The sequence below is a fragment of the Antechinus flavipes genome, chromosome 4 (genome assembly GCF_016432865.1).
Source record: "Antechinus flavipes isolate AdamAnt ecotype Samford, QLD, Australia chromosome 4, AdamAnt_v2, whole genome shotgun sequence".
Lineage (NCBI taxonomy): Eukaryota > Metazoa > Chordata > Mammalia > Dasyuromorphia > Dasyuridae > Antechinus > Antechinus flavipes.
In genome coordinates, this window is record NC_067401.1 from 164723383 (window position 1) to 164739052 (window position 15670).

The 15670-nt window shown below is 38.8% G+C and overlaps 2 protein-coding genes across 4 annotated transcripts in view; one reads left to right on the forward strand and one right to left on the reverse strand.

Annotated features, from left to right (window-relative positions):
* On the reverse strand, positions 1-8442 carry CCDC137 (coiled-coil domain containing 137). 2 transcript variants are annotated; one of them, XM_051995380.1, is made up of 6 exons: positions 8142-8442; positions 6496-6626; positions 4498-4726; positions 1768-1850; positions 1009-1088; positions 1-728 (listed from the first exon to the last, which is right to left on the reverse strand). In XM_051995380.1, the coding sequence occupies exons 1-6, from the start codon at positions 8342-8344 to the stop codon at positions 516-518; spliced, it is 939 nt and encodes a 312-aa protein (XP_051851340.1). In that variant the 5' UTR covers positions 8345-8442; the 3' UTR covers positions 1-515. The 2 variants fall into 2 exon arrangements, with proteins under 2 accessions (XP_051851340.1, XP_051851341.1); XM_051995381.1 differs by having other exon boundaries at positions 6496-6631; positions 8146-8289.
* The window catches only part of LOC127560644 (retinal rod rhodopsin-sensitive cGMP 3',5'-cyclic phosphodiesterase subunit gamma), a 27981-nt gene continuing 20717 nt past the window's right edge, over positions 8407-15670 (forward strand). The window contains exons 1-2 of one of the 2 annotated variants that reach the window (XM_051995382.1): positions 8407-8578; positions 10062-10726. In XM_051995382.1, coding sequence (XP_051851342.1) covers positions 8504-8578; positions 10062-10487 — 501 coding nt within the window. In that variant the 5' untranslated portion in view covers positions 8407-8503 and the 3' untranslated portion in view covers positions 10488-10726. Of the gene's footprint in view, positions 8579-10061; positions 10727-15670 lie in introns of those variants that run through there. The other variant, XM_051995383.1, reaches the window with a different exon arrangement.

A 15670-nucleotide genomic window follows, 5' to 3' on the forward strand; every position in this document is an offset into this window, starting at 1 on the left:
TCAATTAAATCAAGAATTTATTAAGCACCAGTCATACCCAAACTTGGCAGCCTCTCACAATTTTACCTTCCACAAATCCAGTATCAATGTGATACAAAAATACAGAACCAATCATTTGGGATAATCAGTGTTTCAGGGTTTAGACTTCTGCAAGTTCCTGGGAAGTATCTTGGCTGGTAAATGCATAGGAAGCTCCATCTTTGGGCCATAGCATCTATCAGGTCTTTTGGCACCAGGCAGGCAAAGCCACAGCATATATTGTGGGAATAAGCCAGGGACCACTCGAGCATTTTTGGTCCCAGAGACTGTTCATGCTTGGCAACCTGATTCTGAGTGCTATTTCTCAGTTATTCAGAATCACTTTATTCCACTCGGAGGTAATTTCCTAGTTCCTGCAGTGGCTAGCAATAAAACGGAGGCCAAATATGTGTAAGTTCTTCTGCCTCTATGAGGAGAGTCATCACCATTATTCCTGGAAGCCAGCATCAAGTCCCATAAATCCCGGGGGCCCTTCTTCATGCCGGTTTCTTTGGCTTCCCCTCTGATGGGCTAGAGGCCTGCCTTTGCTCTAGCTGTTGCTGCTTGTGTTTCTTGAGGTCCCTGTAGGCCCGCACAACACGCTCTCTCTCCTCTGCCACAATCCGTTGGCGAGCCAAGGAGATGGCTGGGGGCTGGAGGGCACTGCTAGGGGCCAGGAGGTTTGCAAGCAACAGTGACTTCTTGCCGAGCTGAGGAAAAAGGGAGCAATGAGGATGGAAGGTTGGGGCCCAGGAGAGAGGGCTGTTCTAAGAGCCCTACCAGGCTCTAAGAGCAGTACCAGGGCCTGTGTGAACAGCTCCCAGCCCCCTCAGCTCTGAGGTCTACCTATCATACAGACCAGGACACACATCCCAGGTGCCACCCAGAAGCCCCACCAAATCAATCTTCATCACAAAAGTGACAGAGAAGGCTATTTCACAAGAACCATTAATATGACATGTTGCCCCTCTCACTCAGGCCCCACCTTACCTTGTCACTATTTGTATTCTTCCTTGGCTTTGCTGTTAATTCTGGAGGCTGAAGGACAACTTCACCAAATTTCACGGAATCTACAATGGGAAGAGGAGGATTGAGAACAACATATTACAGGATGTGGGCTACACAGCCAAACCCTCACATCTCATCTCTTCCTGCCCCCTTCTTTAATCAAAAACCACCTACAACCCTGCTCTACCTTCACTGTTAAAAAAATAACTCCAGAGAGAAAATCCAATTTCAGTTCAAATTGTATCACTATGGCTGTGGCTACAGGAAGTGAACCAGATACAAAGCGCCATCTCTGGAGTAAGGTGAAACCTGAGCTTGAATTTCATCCTTGATCCTTATTATGTGAACCACTCTGAGCCCCTTTCCACAGAAAAAAAGTAAAAGGCTGTCAGATCAAGTAAGATAATGTATACAAAGGGATCTGCAAACATCATGCCATGATACACATGGCAAAATTTAAGAAAAAGCCCTAAAACCTAATAAATATTCAGTAAAGGTAAATTTATACCAGTAATAGTTTTAGAGATCCAAATATAACATTCTTCTAACAAAGTCTGATTTGGTGGGACTCCAAGTCCTGTGATTATATTTATTATTAAAAGATTCCACAAATGGCATGGTTGAAACCACTGGATGCTAGCTAACCTGCTTTTGGATACACAAGTTCTCAGAAATATCTAAAATGCAGCTATTTCTTCTGGCTCCATTTGGAAAAACAGGGAGACAAAATCCAAGCAATACCTTGAAATAGTTCTTTTTCCAAGCTGGCTATTGCCTTTTCCTCTTTCTGATGTCGAACTTTATCCAAACGCCTTCTCTGGAACCTAAAAAGCCAAAATATGATTGATTTAAAAATTTTTCTTTCCAGAATGCTGAATTGATATCCATCTCTCTCTCATGTGCACGTGCACTCAATTGTTGCTGTTGTTGTCATGTTTGACTCTTCCTGACTCCATTTGGGATTTTCTTAGCAAAGATACTGAAGTGGATTTCCATGTCCTTCTCCAGATCATTTTACAGATAAAGAAACTGGAGTATGCAGGTTATGTGACTTGCCCAGGGTCATATAACCACTAAGTGTCTGAGGTCAAATTTGAACTCAAGAAGATGAATCTTCCTGGTTCCCAGCCCAGCCCACTCTGCCAACTATCCAAAAGTTAATAATCATAAGGTAAAACATAAAACAGAGTTAGAGAAGAAAAGAAAATGGATTAGAAGGAACAAGAAGATTACCCTCTCTAGAAACTTCCAAAATGCCCTAGAATAGTCAAGAATAATCAGAGAACTCTGTCTCATAGGACTCAGATACACTTTTATTCAACATTCCTACATAGCATTAATTAATCTATAGTAGCCCCATTGAAGGCTTACCCAGGCTGCTCTTCCCCCTATCATTCCATTTCTGGATAGCATTACTAAGAAGAAAAATTGTTTTTACACTGTTCTGAAAACAGATTTCTTGTAATTTCTACCCAATAATCTCGGTTCAGACACCCAAGAACCAATCACATGCAAGTCTAACAGTTCTATATAACAAACTTACCATATATTTAAAATGCCCACTTCAAAGTGTAGGTACTTCAAATTAGTTCTTTTTTTTTTCTAGGTTGAAGGTCTAAAATTAGAATGATTCTTCTGTGGCTCAATTCTGAGACCCTTCATTATTTTGGATGTTTTCCTCTGGAAAATGTGACACTCAGAATTGGACACGATAATCCAGATGTAGTAGGAATATGGATGATAAACATCTTTTAATGTCACTTAAAAGGCAACTAGATGACACAGTAGATGTGGAATGGAGTCAAGGAGACCCAACTTCAAATCTGACCTCAAAACAATATTAGCTGTATGACTCTAGGCAAGACACTTACACTGTTTGCCTCAGTTGCCTCTACTGTAAAATATGAAAAATAGCACTTAGTTGTTTTGAGGATCAAATGATAGGTTCAAAACTATTTATGAATTTGTAAAGTATTTAGCCCAATGCCTGGTCCATAAGGGTTAGGGTTAATAAGGGTTTGTTTCCTTTCCTTCCTTCTAAGATAACCTTAACTAATTTTTTTTTTTTTTTTTTTTTGGTTAGCCACAAATTGCTGATTCAAACTGAGCTTACAGTCCACTAAAATTCTGAAATCTTCTTCACATGAAAAATATTTCTAGTCCCATTTTCCTTTACCTTGTACTTGAGCTTTTGAACAAACTTCTAGTTATTCTTATTAATTTTAATTTTATTTTAGCCCAATGATCCTATCTTTGTGGAACCTGATTTTATCACTCTAACATAAGTGCTTCAGCTTTTTGGACAACTGCAAATTTTTAAAAAAGCCCCAAAACCTAATAAATGTGGAGATCCAAATACAACATTCTTCTAACAAAGCCTGAGTTAGTGGGACTCCAGGACAAAGTGTTTCAATGTTTAAATCCAAGAAATTGGCACACTAAGAAGGAAAGGAAAAGAGCTATAACTAGAGTAAGGTAGAGGAAAGAAACTTCTAGGAATAATGGAGTTCACAAATAGCCAGCAATAGAACTTTTTATTCTGGTCATTTTGCTCATGGGACACTTTGTGATCACAAATGGTCTCCATGGGGTTCCTCAAACTCAGCATTCTATCTTCACAGAGACTAATCCATTAGGCAGTAGGTAGCTCAATGGATGAGTGAGTGGGCCTGGAGTTAGGAAAACCTGAGCTCAAAACCAGCTTTATATACTTAATGGCTTTGTGACCTTGGACAATTCACTTTACTACCGACCTCAATTTGTTTATCTGTAAAATGGGGATAATAATGGCATGAACTTCAGAAGGTTCTATATAAGGATGAGATAATAAAGTTAAAGTATGTTGCAGACCTTAAATGTTATAAGTTATATAAATGCTATCTATCTACTCTTGTCATCATCATCACCACCATCATCATCATCATCTCCTCAGGTCTGGCTCACGTAGGTAACATTTCCTGCTTGTTGTTCTCTTCTTTCCCCACTTAATTACATATATACTAACATGCTCACATGCGCTATCCCCCTGTGGAATTTGAGCTTCTTGAAAGCAGGGACTGTTTATTTCTGTCTTTGCATCTTCCCAATGCACACACATTGTATTCTGCACACAGCAAGAGCTTAAAATAAATGCTTGTATTAGACTAGCCCTTGCCACACAACTGACTATTCACACAGTATCTTACATGTTTCACTTAATGTTCCCTCAACTAGATCTCAAACTCCTTAAAGGCAGGAAATTTAATTACACATTTCTATTTACTGATTTGACTGAAACTGGAAATTTGCTTCTCCAGGGCTGCCTCAAGAATTATGTGGGGGTTTCTGTCGCCACCTCCTGGTGGATCACCATCATTGCTGCCAGTCAATGAAATCTGGAGTGCAGTTAGTGCTCTGAGGTCTAGAAGGCTAGAAGCCTCTAAAGTCCCCACTGCCCTGGCAATATCCTCAAGCCAGCCAAACCCAACTCACTCTTTTTTCCGCTGAGATTTCTCTTTCTTTTGCTGAGGAGCTTCTTCTTTCTCAGGTTTCCGTTCCACTTGGTTCTCACTGAGGAAGATCACATGCTGAGCCTCTTGTTCCATTCGGTGGACATATGCTTTGTCCGACTCCTTCTTCCCCTGCTTGAACTTGGGAATTGGGATGTCTGACAGGGATCCCATTGCTTCCTTCTCAAACTTTTGCCTGAAAGCCACTTGGACTAGGGAAACAACCAGAACAGAAAGTGACCTGAATAAGCAATCATTCATTTTATGGAGGGGGACGGTGAGACCGAGACTGGTAAAGGTCACAGAGATTATTAGTGGCAGAAGTGGATCAAGAACCCAAACTTCCGGACTCTCATACTTTTTACAATATGCCAAAAACCTCAAAAATGGGGGAGAGGAGATTTATTTATTCTATTCTATAAGGAAAAAAAAAGATTTGTCAGCTTTAATCAATGTAATCTATCCTAAAATTACACTTTCCATAAAGCAAGTGTTCTTAAATGTTTTTTGTCATGGACCCCTTCAGCAGCCTGATTAATTGTATAGACACTACCTCAGAATAATGTTTCCTCACATCTATATCCTAAATGCATAAAGGAATGAAAAAGATCATAGGATTACAAAATAAATTAATGAGTATGAAATTGTTGTGATCCTGCCCTAAAAAATAAAGTTTAGAAAACCCAGGTTAAGAACTCTTGCTGCAAAGAGAGTTGGGGGAAAAAGATTTTTAACGAGGTACAATTCAAAGCAAAATGATCAGAGAGTTCAAACTGGAAGGGACCTAGAAAGCATGAAGTCGGAACTTTGATTTAACGTAACTCTTCTTCTTCTACCTAGCTCCACTCCACATGTATCCTAGGGGTAGCTAATCTGAAATACTGATGTATCTGGATTTCCCCATGTCTCTACCTTTGTTCATGCTTTTTCTCTTTCTTGACTTTCTGCCAACTAAAGTATCACCCATCCATCATGACATAGCTCACATTCCACTTAATCCATACTACCTTCCTGCTCCCAGACTAATGTTACCTCTTTCATAATCCTTGAAACATTCCCTGACAGTTATGTATTCAACTTTATGGCTCTTATGGGGGTGAATACAGTTATTTGGGAACTCTAGATCAATTGAGTTCTCCAGTCAAGTTAGATGACATTAAAAGATACAAAACGCAGGTAACAGACTATAAGACTTATGACCCTCTGATGACCCAAAGTAGACCATCTGCACATGAAAATATTAGAAAATACAGAAATATAATCTATTTCAGATTGTTTGCTACCTTGGGAAGGGGGGAGATCAAGGAAAAAACATGGAACTCAAAATCTTACAAAAATGAATGCTGAAAACTATCTTTATACATAATTAGAAAAATAAAATACTATTGAAAACTTTTTTTAACAAAAGAAAAGAAAATACCGAAGAGGAATTAGAAGACAGCCCTGGGTATGGATTGCTTTCCCTAATCTTTTTTTACTCTCTTGGACAGACTGCAGAAAACTGTCAACTTTAATTTGTGAGCTATGTGATTTAGGAGTATAGAGTCACCAAGTTCTATAAACTGAGCAACTTAATCCTTTGAATCCAACCTATAAATTGTGAGGGTTGTGGGAAAAAGTGGAGCTCCTTAGCCACAATGTAGTAATTGTGTTTCTGTTTAACACTCCTATTAGATGATTAACTCCTTGAGGGCAGAGCCTGTATTTTCATTTCTCTCAGTAATCCACCCAGAGTAAATACTCAATCTACATTGAACTGAATGGAAATGAATTAAAGATGTGCTTAGAGTGACGGGAGGGGCTTATGGAAAACAGACAGGTTTTCACCTCCCAGAGCCCCTGAGTAACAGGACATGTGGTTGTGCATAAGTGCTGAGCATCTCCACAAAGAACTCCCTGAAACCACAAGTTAAGACCACACAAAAGATGTGTGTTCTCCAGCACTATTCCCACAGCTAGGAAATAGCCCAGTGTATTCTACCTGCTTTTCTTTTCTTTTTGCTGATGTGCTTTTTCATCTCCTGGCGGCTCTTCATAATTTCCCGAAGTCGGAAAGGAATCTCTTGATCATCCAAGTTCTTGGGCTTAGAGTTTACTTTCTTATTTTCTTTTCTAGAAAGAAAAAAAAAAATACACAAGAAATGTGTTAGCTCCTTCTGAACACCTTCCACTCTGAGCTGGTGGTTACACTGGTGACTCTTGGTATGTGTATCTTGGTTGGGGCTCATCATTTACCTACAACTGTTGTAGCCAAAACTGAATTCTCATGGGTCTAATCACAATCAGATTAATCAGTCAAGTTCCCACTAGTTAATTAGTTATTTCACATTAAATGAACATTATTTCACATTTTTGAACTTAGTAATCTTGATAACTCAGGCCTCAAATATGAGAGAAATAATGTCCCAGTATGTTCCAAAGTGTGTGTCTGTGTGTATTTTATACAGTATATTAGCATGAAATCTTACTTCTCTGCCACTTTCTACTTTATGTATATCCCTTAGCTTCCTTAGACCTCAGTTTCCTTATCAGCAAAAAAGTGGGGGTGATAGATTAGATGAGTTTTGAGATTCCTTTCAGCTCTAGATTTTAACAGATTATAGTACAAAGATATAGTACAAATATATAGTACAAAGATAATATACTACAAAGTTTTCATTTTAGAGGTATCGAAATAGGCTGAGAAAAGTGGCCTAAAGTCATATCACCTTGTTCAACTATTCCACTATTACCTCTGACCTGGTTGTAAACCACTTACTATTATAACTTGGCTAAATGAGGATGATATATACTAAGTGCCAAATTCCTTGCCACTACAGTATAATCTCAGTATTTCTGGACAACCTGTTGTCTCTTAACCTCTTTCATTCTTTTTCTCACTAAAAAACATTTTCACAATTTGACTGGTACAGAGTACTTAAGTGAGCTTGAAAACAAAGAAAACCAAAGCAGATCTGAGGGATGATATCCAAAAACATTTTGTAGATCTTAAATTACCATACAATAAACAAATAATGTTCATAACTGACAATTTAAGGTGCTAGATACACATCTCATGTGAGATTGACAATAGACTTTTTGGGACTCAGGTATCATTCCCATTTTATTGTTCGGTCACTTTAGTCGTGTCTGATTCTTTGTGACCCCATTTGGGGTTTTCTTGGCAGAGATACTGAAGTGGCTTTTTTTCCCCTTTTCCAGTTCATTTTACAAATGAGGAAACTGGGGCAAACAGGGTTAAGGGACTAACCGAGTAGGTAACACAGCTAGTACATGCCTGAGGCCGGATTTGAACGAAGTAAGTTTTCTTGACTCCAGGCCTGGGGATCCATTCACTGTGTCACCTAACTGCTCCATTCCAGTTTTACAGATGAAGAAAGTGAGGCTTAGAGATTAACTAATCTGCTCATGGTTACAATCATTATTTTTAACCTGTTCCGGTTACAATACTATTAGGCGATAATACTAACTAGCAAACATCACTGTTGTTTTTACTATTAATTAATGACATTACTTATCTTGTTGAATTAATATATGAATTAAATAATATGGCATTCGAAAATTCAATTGAATTCTGATTGGCTGGGGAGGGGCGAAGATGATGTGATCTAGTGGAACGCGTCGTACCTAGCCTGTCCGGCTGCGGCGTCGAAGGTTGCTTCCCTCGTTTCGGCTGTTTCGGCTGTTCTGGTTGTCCCTGATATCTCCGCGGGTTTCGGGGAGCAGACCTCGCCGGCCCCTGGGGTCTGGGGTGACCAGGCCGAGCTCTCGCCATGCTCCACCACACTCAGACCCCTGTGGTTGCACTTCCGCCTTCCGCTCTGGCACATCTCAACTCCACCCTCAAACTTTTCTGTCCTACCTTCTTCCCACGACCATTGGTTATTGGAGCGGGTCGGGGTCTATGATTGGTCTGCCTGGCCGCCATTCATGGGGGAGTCATCTCCTCCGCCCCCCATGGGAAGGTGCACGCTCTTCACCTAGTCAGGATGCTGCTGCTTCGGTGCACTAGCGGCCGGAGAAGATTGGCGGCTGCCGCTATATACGCCGCTCCCTTCCGCCGGGCAAGTACCAGGGACCCGCGGATGGAGAGGCGGATGGAGGGCCAAGGGATTTAAGCCTAGCGAGCCAAAGGGCAAAGGTCACCGGAAGGTGGTGCACCGCGCAGGCTTTTGGGCTAGTGTTAGTAACCAAAGGAGCTCGCGGTGAGCGCGCAGGGCCGGGCCGAGAAGAACGAACTTGTGTTTCACTGGGGTCACACCGAGGAGGCGGCGGCGGCGGGGGAGAGGGGTGGCGGAGGAGGAAGGGGAAGAAGGGTGGGCACGGGAACACGGGCTTCCTTCCCCTCAGACCCGTGGCCACCCACCAGGTCTTTAAGCCCTCCACCGCCTTAGGCTGATAGTAATGATGAAATTTTGTTAGTAATGATATTAGTAGTAACCAATAATAGTCAACATTTATATAACGCTTACTATGTGCCAGGCACTATGCTTTACAATTGTTAAGAGTCTCACACCAATCTTGGGAGCTGATGCTTTTAATATCCCCATTCTACAAATGAGGAAACTTGAGGCAAACTGATTTATATTCTCATCTTGGATGTGTTCATCCAGAGTAGTCAATGCTTTGGCTCACCACCCTGATAGTGCCGTAGGAGCTCCTCAGCATACTAGAGCCACACGCAGTTGTGGCAGCCATTCATACAGCAGGGTCACACAATTTGTGTTTGAGGCTGGATTTTAATTCCACTGAGTCATCTATTTGGAAGGAAGATTTGTTGTTAGTGTGTTAATATTTGTTTAACTTGGAATTGGGGGAAAGTTTAATTTGTTTTATTACCATTTTCTCAAATCTAAACAATCAAGAAAATAGTAAATCAATCAGTTTGTACCATTTGCGGTTTGCCAGTCCCCCCCCCCCCCCCCCCCCCCGTAAGTGTTTACACAGAACATTTTAACAATGGACAGAACAAGTAAAAGCTGATGCCAGCACAGCACTTACTACTAATTATTGGGGTATAGAACTGTGAATATCCTTTAAAGACTGCAAGGATCCAGGAAGTCACCTGGTCTTAAGGGACTCTGATGTCAGAGACATTTATTCTCCAGGCTCTGGCAGGACTGGATTCCTAGCTCCTCATATACAATAGCCCCTAACACCTCCTCTGTGTTAAGTATTTATCCAGGGAGGCAATGGAAAAGTACCTTGAACTTGAAATCAGGAGACTTGGGCTTAAACTTTTAAGGAGTTATATGAGCCTGGATAAGTCATTTCATTTCTTCAAGTCTTAGTTTCCTCATCTGTAAACTAAAGTATATAACTCTATAAAGGAGTAAGCTAGTTTAAAGGTTCCTTTCAGTTTAGCTTGTGTTCTGGCTTGAGTACCTTCCACCCAGGGAGAGAGGAATATGTCAGAATTAACTGTATAATAACAGGGTGATTTGAAGGTAAAAGCCTTCCCTGTAGACTACTGTTCTCTTAGAGCTTCTCCCAAAACCAGATAAACCTTTCCTGTTTAAGTAATTTTTACTTATCTATAACCTTCAGGAGCCAGTCTGCAGTTGTGTTAGGTACCTGGGCTTCCTTGGGATTTCCAGCAAGTACTGTAGTAGAACCCTCAGCAGCAGCAAGAGGACTTTTAAGAAAAATGAGACAGGTCAAGATTGTGAAGCAGACACTCCAAAAAGCAACATGAAGACTGATGCACTTCCCATCCCGAAAGGTTCCTCTCCCTCTGACCAAGCTTCTTCAGAGCCCTTCTATCCTCAGCCCCCACTGTTGTTACCCCCTACGAACTGCTGCATGAGTGGCTGCCACAACTGCGTGTGGATCGAGTACGCTGAGGAGCTCCTACGGCACTATCAGGATGGTGGAGCCAAAGCATTGGCTGCTCTGGATAAACACATCCAAGATGAGAATATAAAGACCTTTATCAAGATGGAGATCCAGCTCAGAATGAGAGAGAAAGACTGAGTGCTTCACTCCACCTGGCAGCTGTTTCTCAGGGAACTATAATCTCCTCTAGTGGTTTTTGTGCCTCCTTTTTCCAGAGGCCTTTGGATAAAAAGTAAATAGTAATAGGATGAGTATTTATTGACCTTGCTTGAAAATAAGTACTTCCCCCCCAATATTTCACCTGGAATTGTGTGCCACTGATTGTGTTTCTTTTTTAGGGATGATTCTTCAAACAATTAAAACTGCCTTAGTGGTAACTTTTTAGTCTGATTGTAATTCTTCATTCACATATAAATTATCAATTAGTGGCAATATATAAAAATGTATGAAATGTATAAAAATTAAAAATGTATATAGCTACAATCTCTTCTAGGGAGCTTATAGATTAAAATTAATGCACTAATTAATATACAGATTTTTTAGATTATTAAAACAAGATAAAGAACATGTAGAAAAAAGTTCTGTTAAAGTACTTCAAAGGAAGATTAAAACTAGAAGCTGGGGCATTTAAGAAAGGGCTTGGATAGACAGTTAGCACTTAAATTTAATTTTGAAAAGGTGGCTTATAATCCTCATGTGGTTGACTAAAGTGAGGACAGTTTCATCCATATTTGGTAATAATTTTTATTGTAGTAAAAACAGCTCCTTGAAGGCAAGGAATTCATTTTTATCTTTGTATCACTGCAAACAAGTACAGTGCCTGACAAATGGTAGGCACTTAATAAATATTTCTTATATTTCAAAGAAGTAAGTTGATTTTGGCAAATGGTCACTGCTGAATAATAAGTTGCACTTAAAGTCTGGGTTGCTTAGATTGTAGTCTGTGAATAAAGTAACAGAACTCTGAATCATGAAATATTAGCAGTAGAAAATACATTGAATTATCAGATCTCAATATAGAGATTTCCCACAGGGTTCTGTCATAAGCCCTCCTCTCTCTTCAATTGTTGATCTTGAAAGCTCCTGTGGATTTATTCACCATCTCCTTGCTGAGGATTCTCAAATTTGTCCTCCCTTAACCTCTTGGCTAACCTCCAGATTCACATATCCAACTTTCAGATATCTCTCACTGGAAATAGTAGATATCTTAAACTTCAGCATATTCAAAGCCAAACTCAGTAATCTTTCCCCTTACACCCATCTCTCCTCTCACCTTCCCTATTACTGTAGATGCCAAAATTCTTCTAGTTCCTAAAGCTTATAATCTAGATGATATTCTTGTCTCTTCTCTTTTAGCCTTCATATGCAATCTATTGTCAAAGCCTGGCAATCTCACTTTTGCAGTATTTCTCAACATATCCCCTTCTCTCTTCTGACCCTGTTCCACAAGTCATTTGCCCACTCCAATCCATCCCATCTTCAGCCACTAAAGTAATTTCCCTACACAAGTCTTTCCCTCACACTCCCCACTTCCAACACTATAGATTCCAGTGGCTCTCTATTACCTCCAGGAATAAATACAAAATCCCCTGGCATTCACAAGCCTTCCTACCCTAGCTACTTCCTACTCTTTCCAATCTTCATACACCTTATTCCACCACTTACTCTGATCCTTATTTTTCTTTGGACAAGATATTCCATCTCTTTACTCCTGAGTGTTCCTCATGCTTGGAAGACTTTCTTCCTCTTTACTGATTGGCTTCCTTTAAGACCCAACTAAAATCCCATTTTCTACAAAAAGCTTTTCCCAACCCCTCTTAATTCTAGTACCTTCCCTCCCATTTATTTCCTAGTTGTCCTGTATATATCTTGTTTGAATATGCTTGTTTGCTTATTGTCTCCCATTAGATTGTGAGCTTGAGTGTAGTTCAGTACCAATCACTGTTCCTGGCACATGGTAGGAACTTAATAAATGTTTATTAAATTGAATTAAATTTTGTGTGTATGTATATATGACTTTGAATCTAATTTCCTTTCCAAATTCAGAGCCTCATGGAGGAGACATGTATAAACAAGCTTCATATATAATACATTGAAAATAATAAAGGCACTAGAATTATAGATAGTAAAGCCTTCTCACAAAACCTAAGATAGAGTGCTGGATTTGGAGTCAGATAGACCTTCTAAGAAATGTTGATAGGTTTTCACAAACACTGCAAAGAAGGATAAGGAGGAGGATTGTTAATCTTGCTAAGTCTGCTAAGATATCTCCAGCCAATCACCTTGTGAAGGCAAGAAGCTAGATAAACCACAAAAATTTCTGACAAGGGAGCCCATGTCTAAATTTGGCTAAAACTGGCTGGGATCATAGCACACATATTTAATAAATCTCATGCATATTAACTGACACCCCATGAGGGCAGGGTTAGTTGCCATTTTTGAACATGGGGAGTATCACCAGGGAAGGGAACATGTCTAGGAACAACATGTAAGGGTGGATGAAGAAGACTAAACCAGAAGGGCTCAGGTCAACCAGAATTCTGAAGGGAGCATTAGGACTAACCTTAGAGGATAAAAGCTTGTTTTCCTTTCTGAATGTGTGTGTGCTCATACCTGTTTCTGCAGGAGCATATTAAAAATTTCAACTGCTTCACTCATCCTGAGGTTGTTCATTTACTGAATCTTTTATGGGGTTCAGAATTTTGTTTCCTACAACATGTGTTCAAATATTACCTTAGACAGTGTTTTATGACCATGTATTAAGACACCTAACAAATATTTTTTCTCTATTTCCTCATCTATAAAATAAGGGCAATAACATAGGGTTTTCGTGAAAACCAAATAACATGTTCTCGATATATATGTATATCAAGAACATTAAGATACATATATATATCGAGAACATGTTATTTGGTTTTCACGAAAACCCTATGTTATTACATTCTACTAAGAAAGAGATCTTGTAATATATGTGCAAAATATTATGTATTATTATTTTCTGGATACAGATAGCATTTTCTGTCCAAAGTTTATTGGGTTTTCTTGGGATCATTGAACCACTGAGAAAAATCAATTCTTTCATAGTAGATCATTGCATATTCTTGCTGTTACTGTGTACAATGTATTCCTGGTTCTGCTTGTTTCGCTCATCATCGATTTGTGTAAATCTTTCCAGGACTTTCTAACATTTGCTTGTTCATCTTTTTTTATAAGACAGTAATATTCCATTACCTTCATATGCCACAACTTATTCAGACATTTCCCAATTGATGGGCATCTATTCATTTTCCAATTCCTTGTTACCACAAAAAGATCTGGTACAAACATTTTTGCACATGTGCTTACCCCTTATTCTTCCCTGATTTCCTTATTCTCCTGGTTCAGCCTCTTCTCTGAAACGTCTCCATATCTTAAATCATCCATGTTCATAATCTTTTTTGTTTCTTTGTTTTGTTTTGGTGAAGCAATTGGGGTTAAGTGACTTGCCAGAGGTTACACAGCCAGGAAATTTTAAGTGTTTGATCAGATTTGAACTCAGGTCCTCTTGACTTCAGGGTGGGTGCTCTATTCACTGAACCACCTAGCTGCTCCATGTTCATAATCTTTGAAACCAGAAACTTACATTTTCCAAATTGATAGGAGTTTTCCTGCCTGTGATATCAAAGGAAACCAATCAGACTTACCCGAATTAGATGTATTCCTCCCAATAGAACATCTGATATAACCAGATGGAATGAGAATGAACCCAGGAATTATAGCAAAAAGTTGATATAGATTGTTATACTAATAGCTTACCTTGGCATAAATCATCATACCCAAGGTTCTCTGGCAACATTCTTTCCTTGTCCTTACCAGCCCTACTTTGTAGATTAGTTATCAATGATGGACTGTTCCAGGTTTGGAAGTGTCAGATTTTACCCCAGTTTGAGAGAGCTATTGTAGTATTCCTGTCTCCTCCTCCATACTTGCTTTAGTATATCAGTTAAACTATGTGTACTTCTTTTCCTTAAACATACTCAATGAAAGGGCCAATTTCTTTTAGCATTGACTAACTCATTTAATTCTTCAGAAAAACTTCTCTAAGATCTGAAACAGATCCACAGGGATAACAGATGCATAGTAACAATCAAATTGGTCCACAGCTGCTTGTAATAATTTCACTGAAATCTGTGACTTTATTATCTTTCTGTAAGGGAAGCCACTTGCTGTATTTATGAATTATGTATTCATTTGGGAATGCTTTGATTGCAAGTGATTTAAATTCTCGGGTTCTTACTTTTCTTATTTCTAGGAAATTAGACTATGTGATCTCCAAGGTCTCAGCATTAAACCCAAGATCACATGATTGGTGATAATTTTTTATAAATTATTTAAACTTCCTTTCTTATTTCTACCAACACTATCAAAGGGAGATGGAGTCTCTTGATGATGGGTTTAAGGTACCTGAACTCTAGTTTTGGTTCTCTCACTATATGTTGGATAAATAATTTTTTCTATTTTTTTATCTATCTATAAAATGTAGACATAACACAATTTGAATAGATGTTGTGAGTATGAAATATATGTGATGACTTTTGAAATAAAAAGCACCTCTGTAAATTATGTAATTTTAAAATAATATTGAGATAAAAGAAAAAAAACTAGTAAAGGAACTAGACATGTAATTCAAGAAAATTCATTGATCTATTAACAACAACCATAACATAATAATAGTTAACATTTATATAGCACTTTAATGTTTATAAAGTGCTTTACAAATATCTCATTCACTCCTCACAGTAACCCTGAGAGACAGGTGCTAGAATTAGCCCCACTTTTCAGATGAGGGAACTGAGAGAAGATTTAAATGATTTACCCAGGAGCTCACAGTTAATAAGTTTCTGAGGCCAGATTTGAATTGAGATCTTGAATTTATTAAGGGGACCCAATAAAGACTTATATAAGGAAAGCAAATAAATATATAGTCCTGCCAAAGGAAATAAAGTAAAATAAGGAAATAAGAAAATAGAGTTAGCTGTTATCATGGCAGCTATAATGGTTTTCAGGACAGTTTTTTTTTTTTTAAACCTAAAAAACCCTGAACTTTATGACTGAACATTATATTTTCAGTTACAAATTCTCTCCCTCTCTCTTCCCTCATTGGGAAAAAAAGAAATACAATATATTATTATGTTGTATATATATATGTACCCATTATACATATAAATCATGCAAAAAAATTGTCCACATTAGCCATGTTCCAAAGGAAAAAAAATGAAAGAAAAACAAAGGGGAAAAATGCTTCAATTTGTACTCATTCCTATTTGGAGGTGGATATTATT

Coding starts and splice junctions, on each gene's coding strand:
- CCDC137 (XM_051995380.1), bottom strand. CDS start 8,344: ATGTGCCAGAGCGGAAGGCGGAAGTGCAACCACAGGGGTCTGAGTGTG. Junction 6,627..8,141: donor GCCGCAGCCGGACAGGCTAG/GTACGACGCGTT, acceptor TTTTCTTTCTAG/AAAAGAAAATAAGAAAGTAA. Junction 1,089..1,767: donor GGAAAAAGAACTATTTCAAG/GTATTGCTTGGA, acceptor TTCCCATTGTAG/ATTCCGTGAAATTTGGTGAA.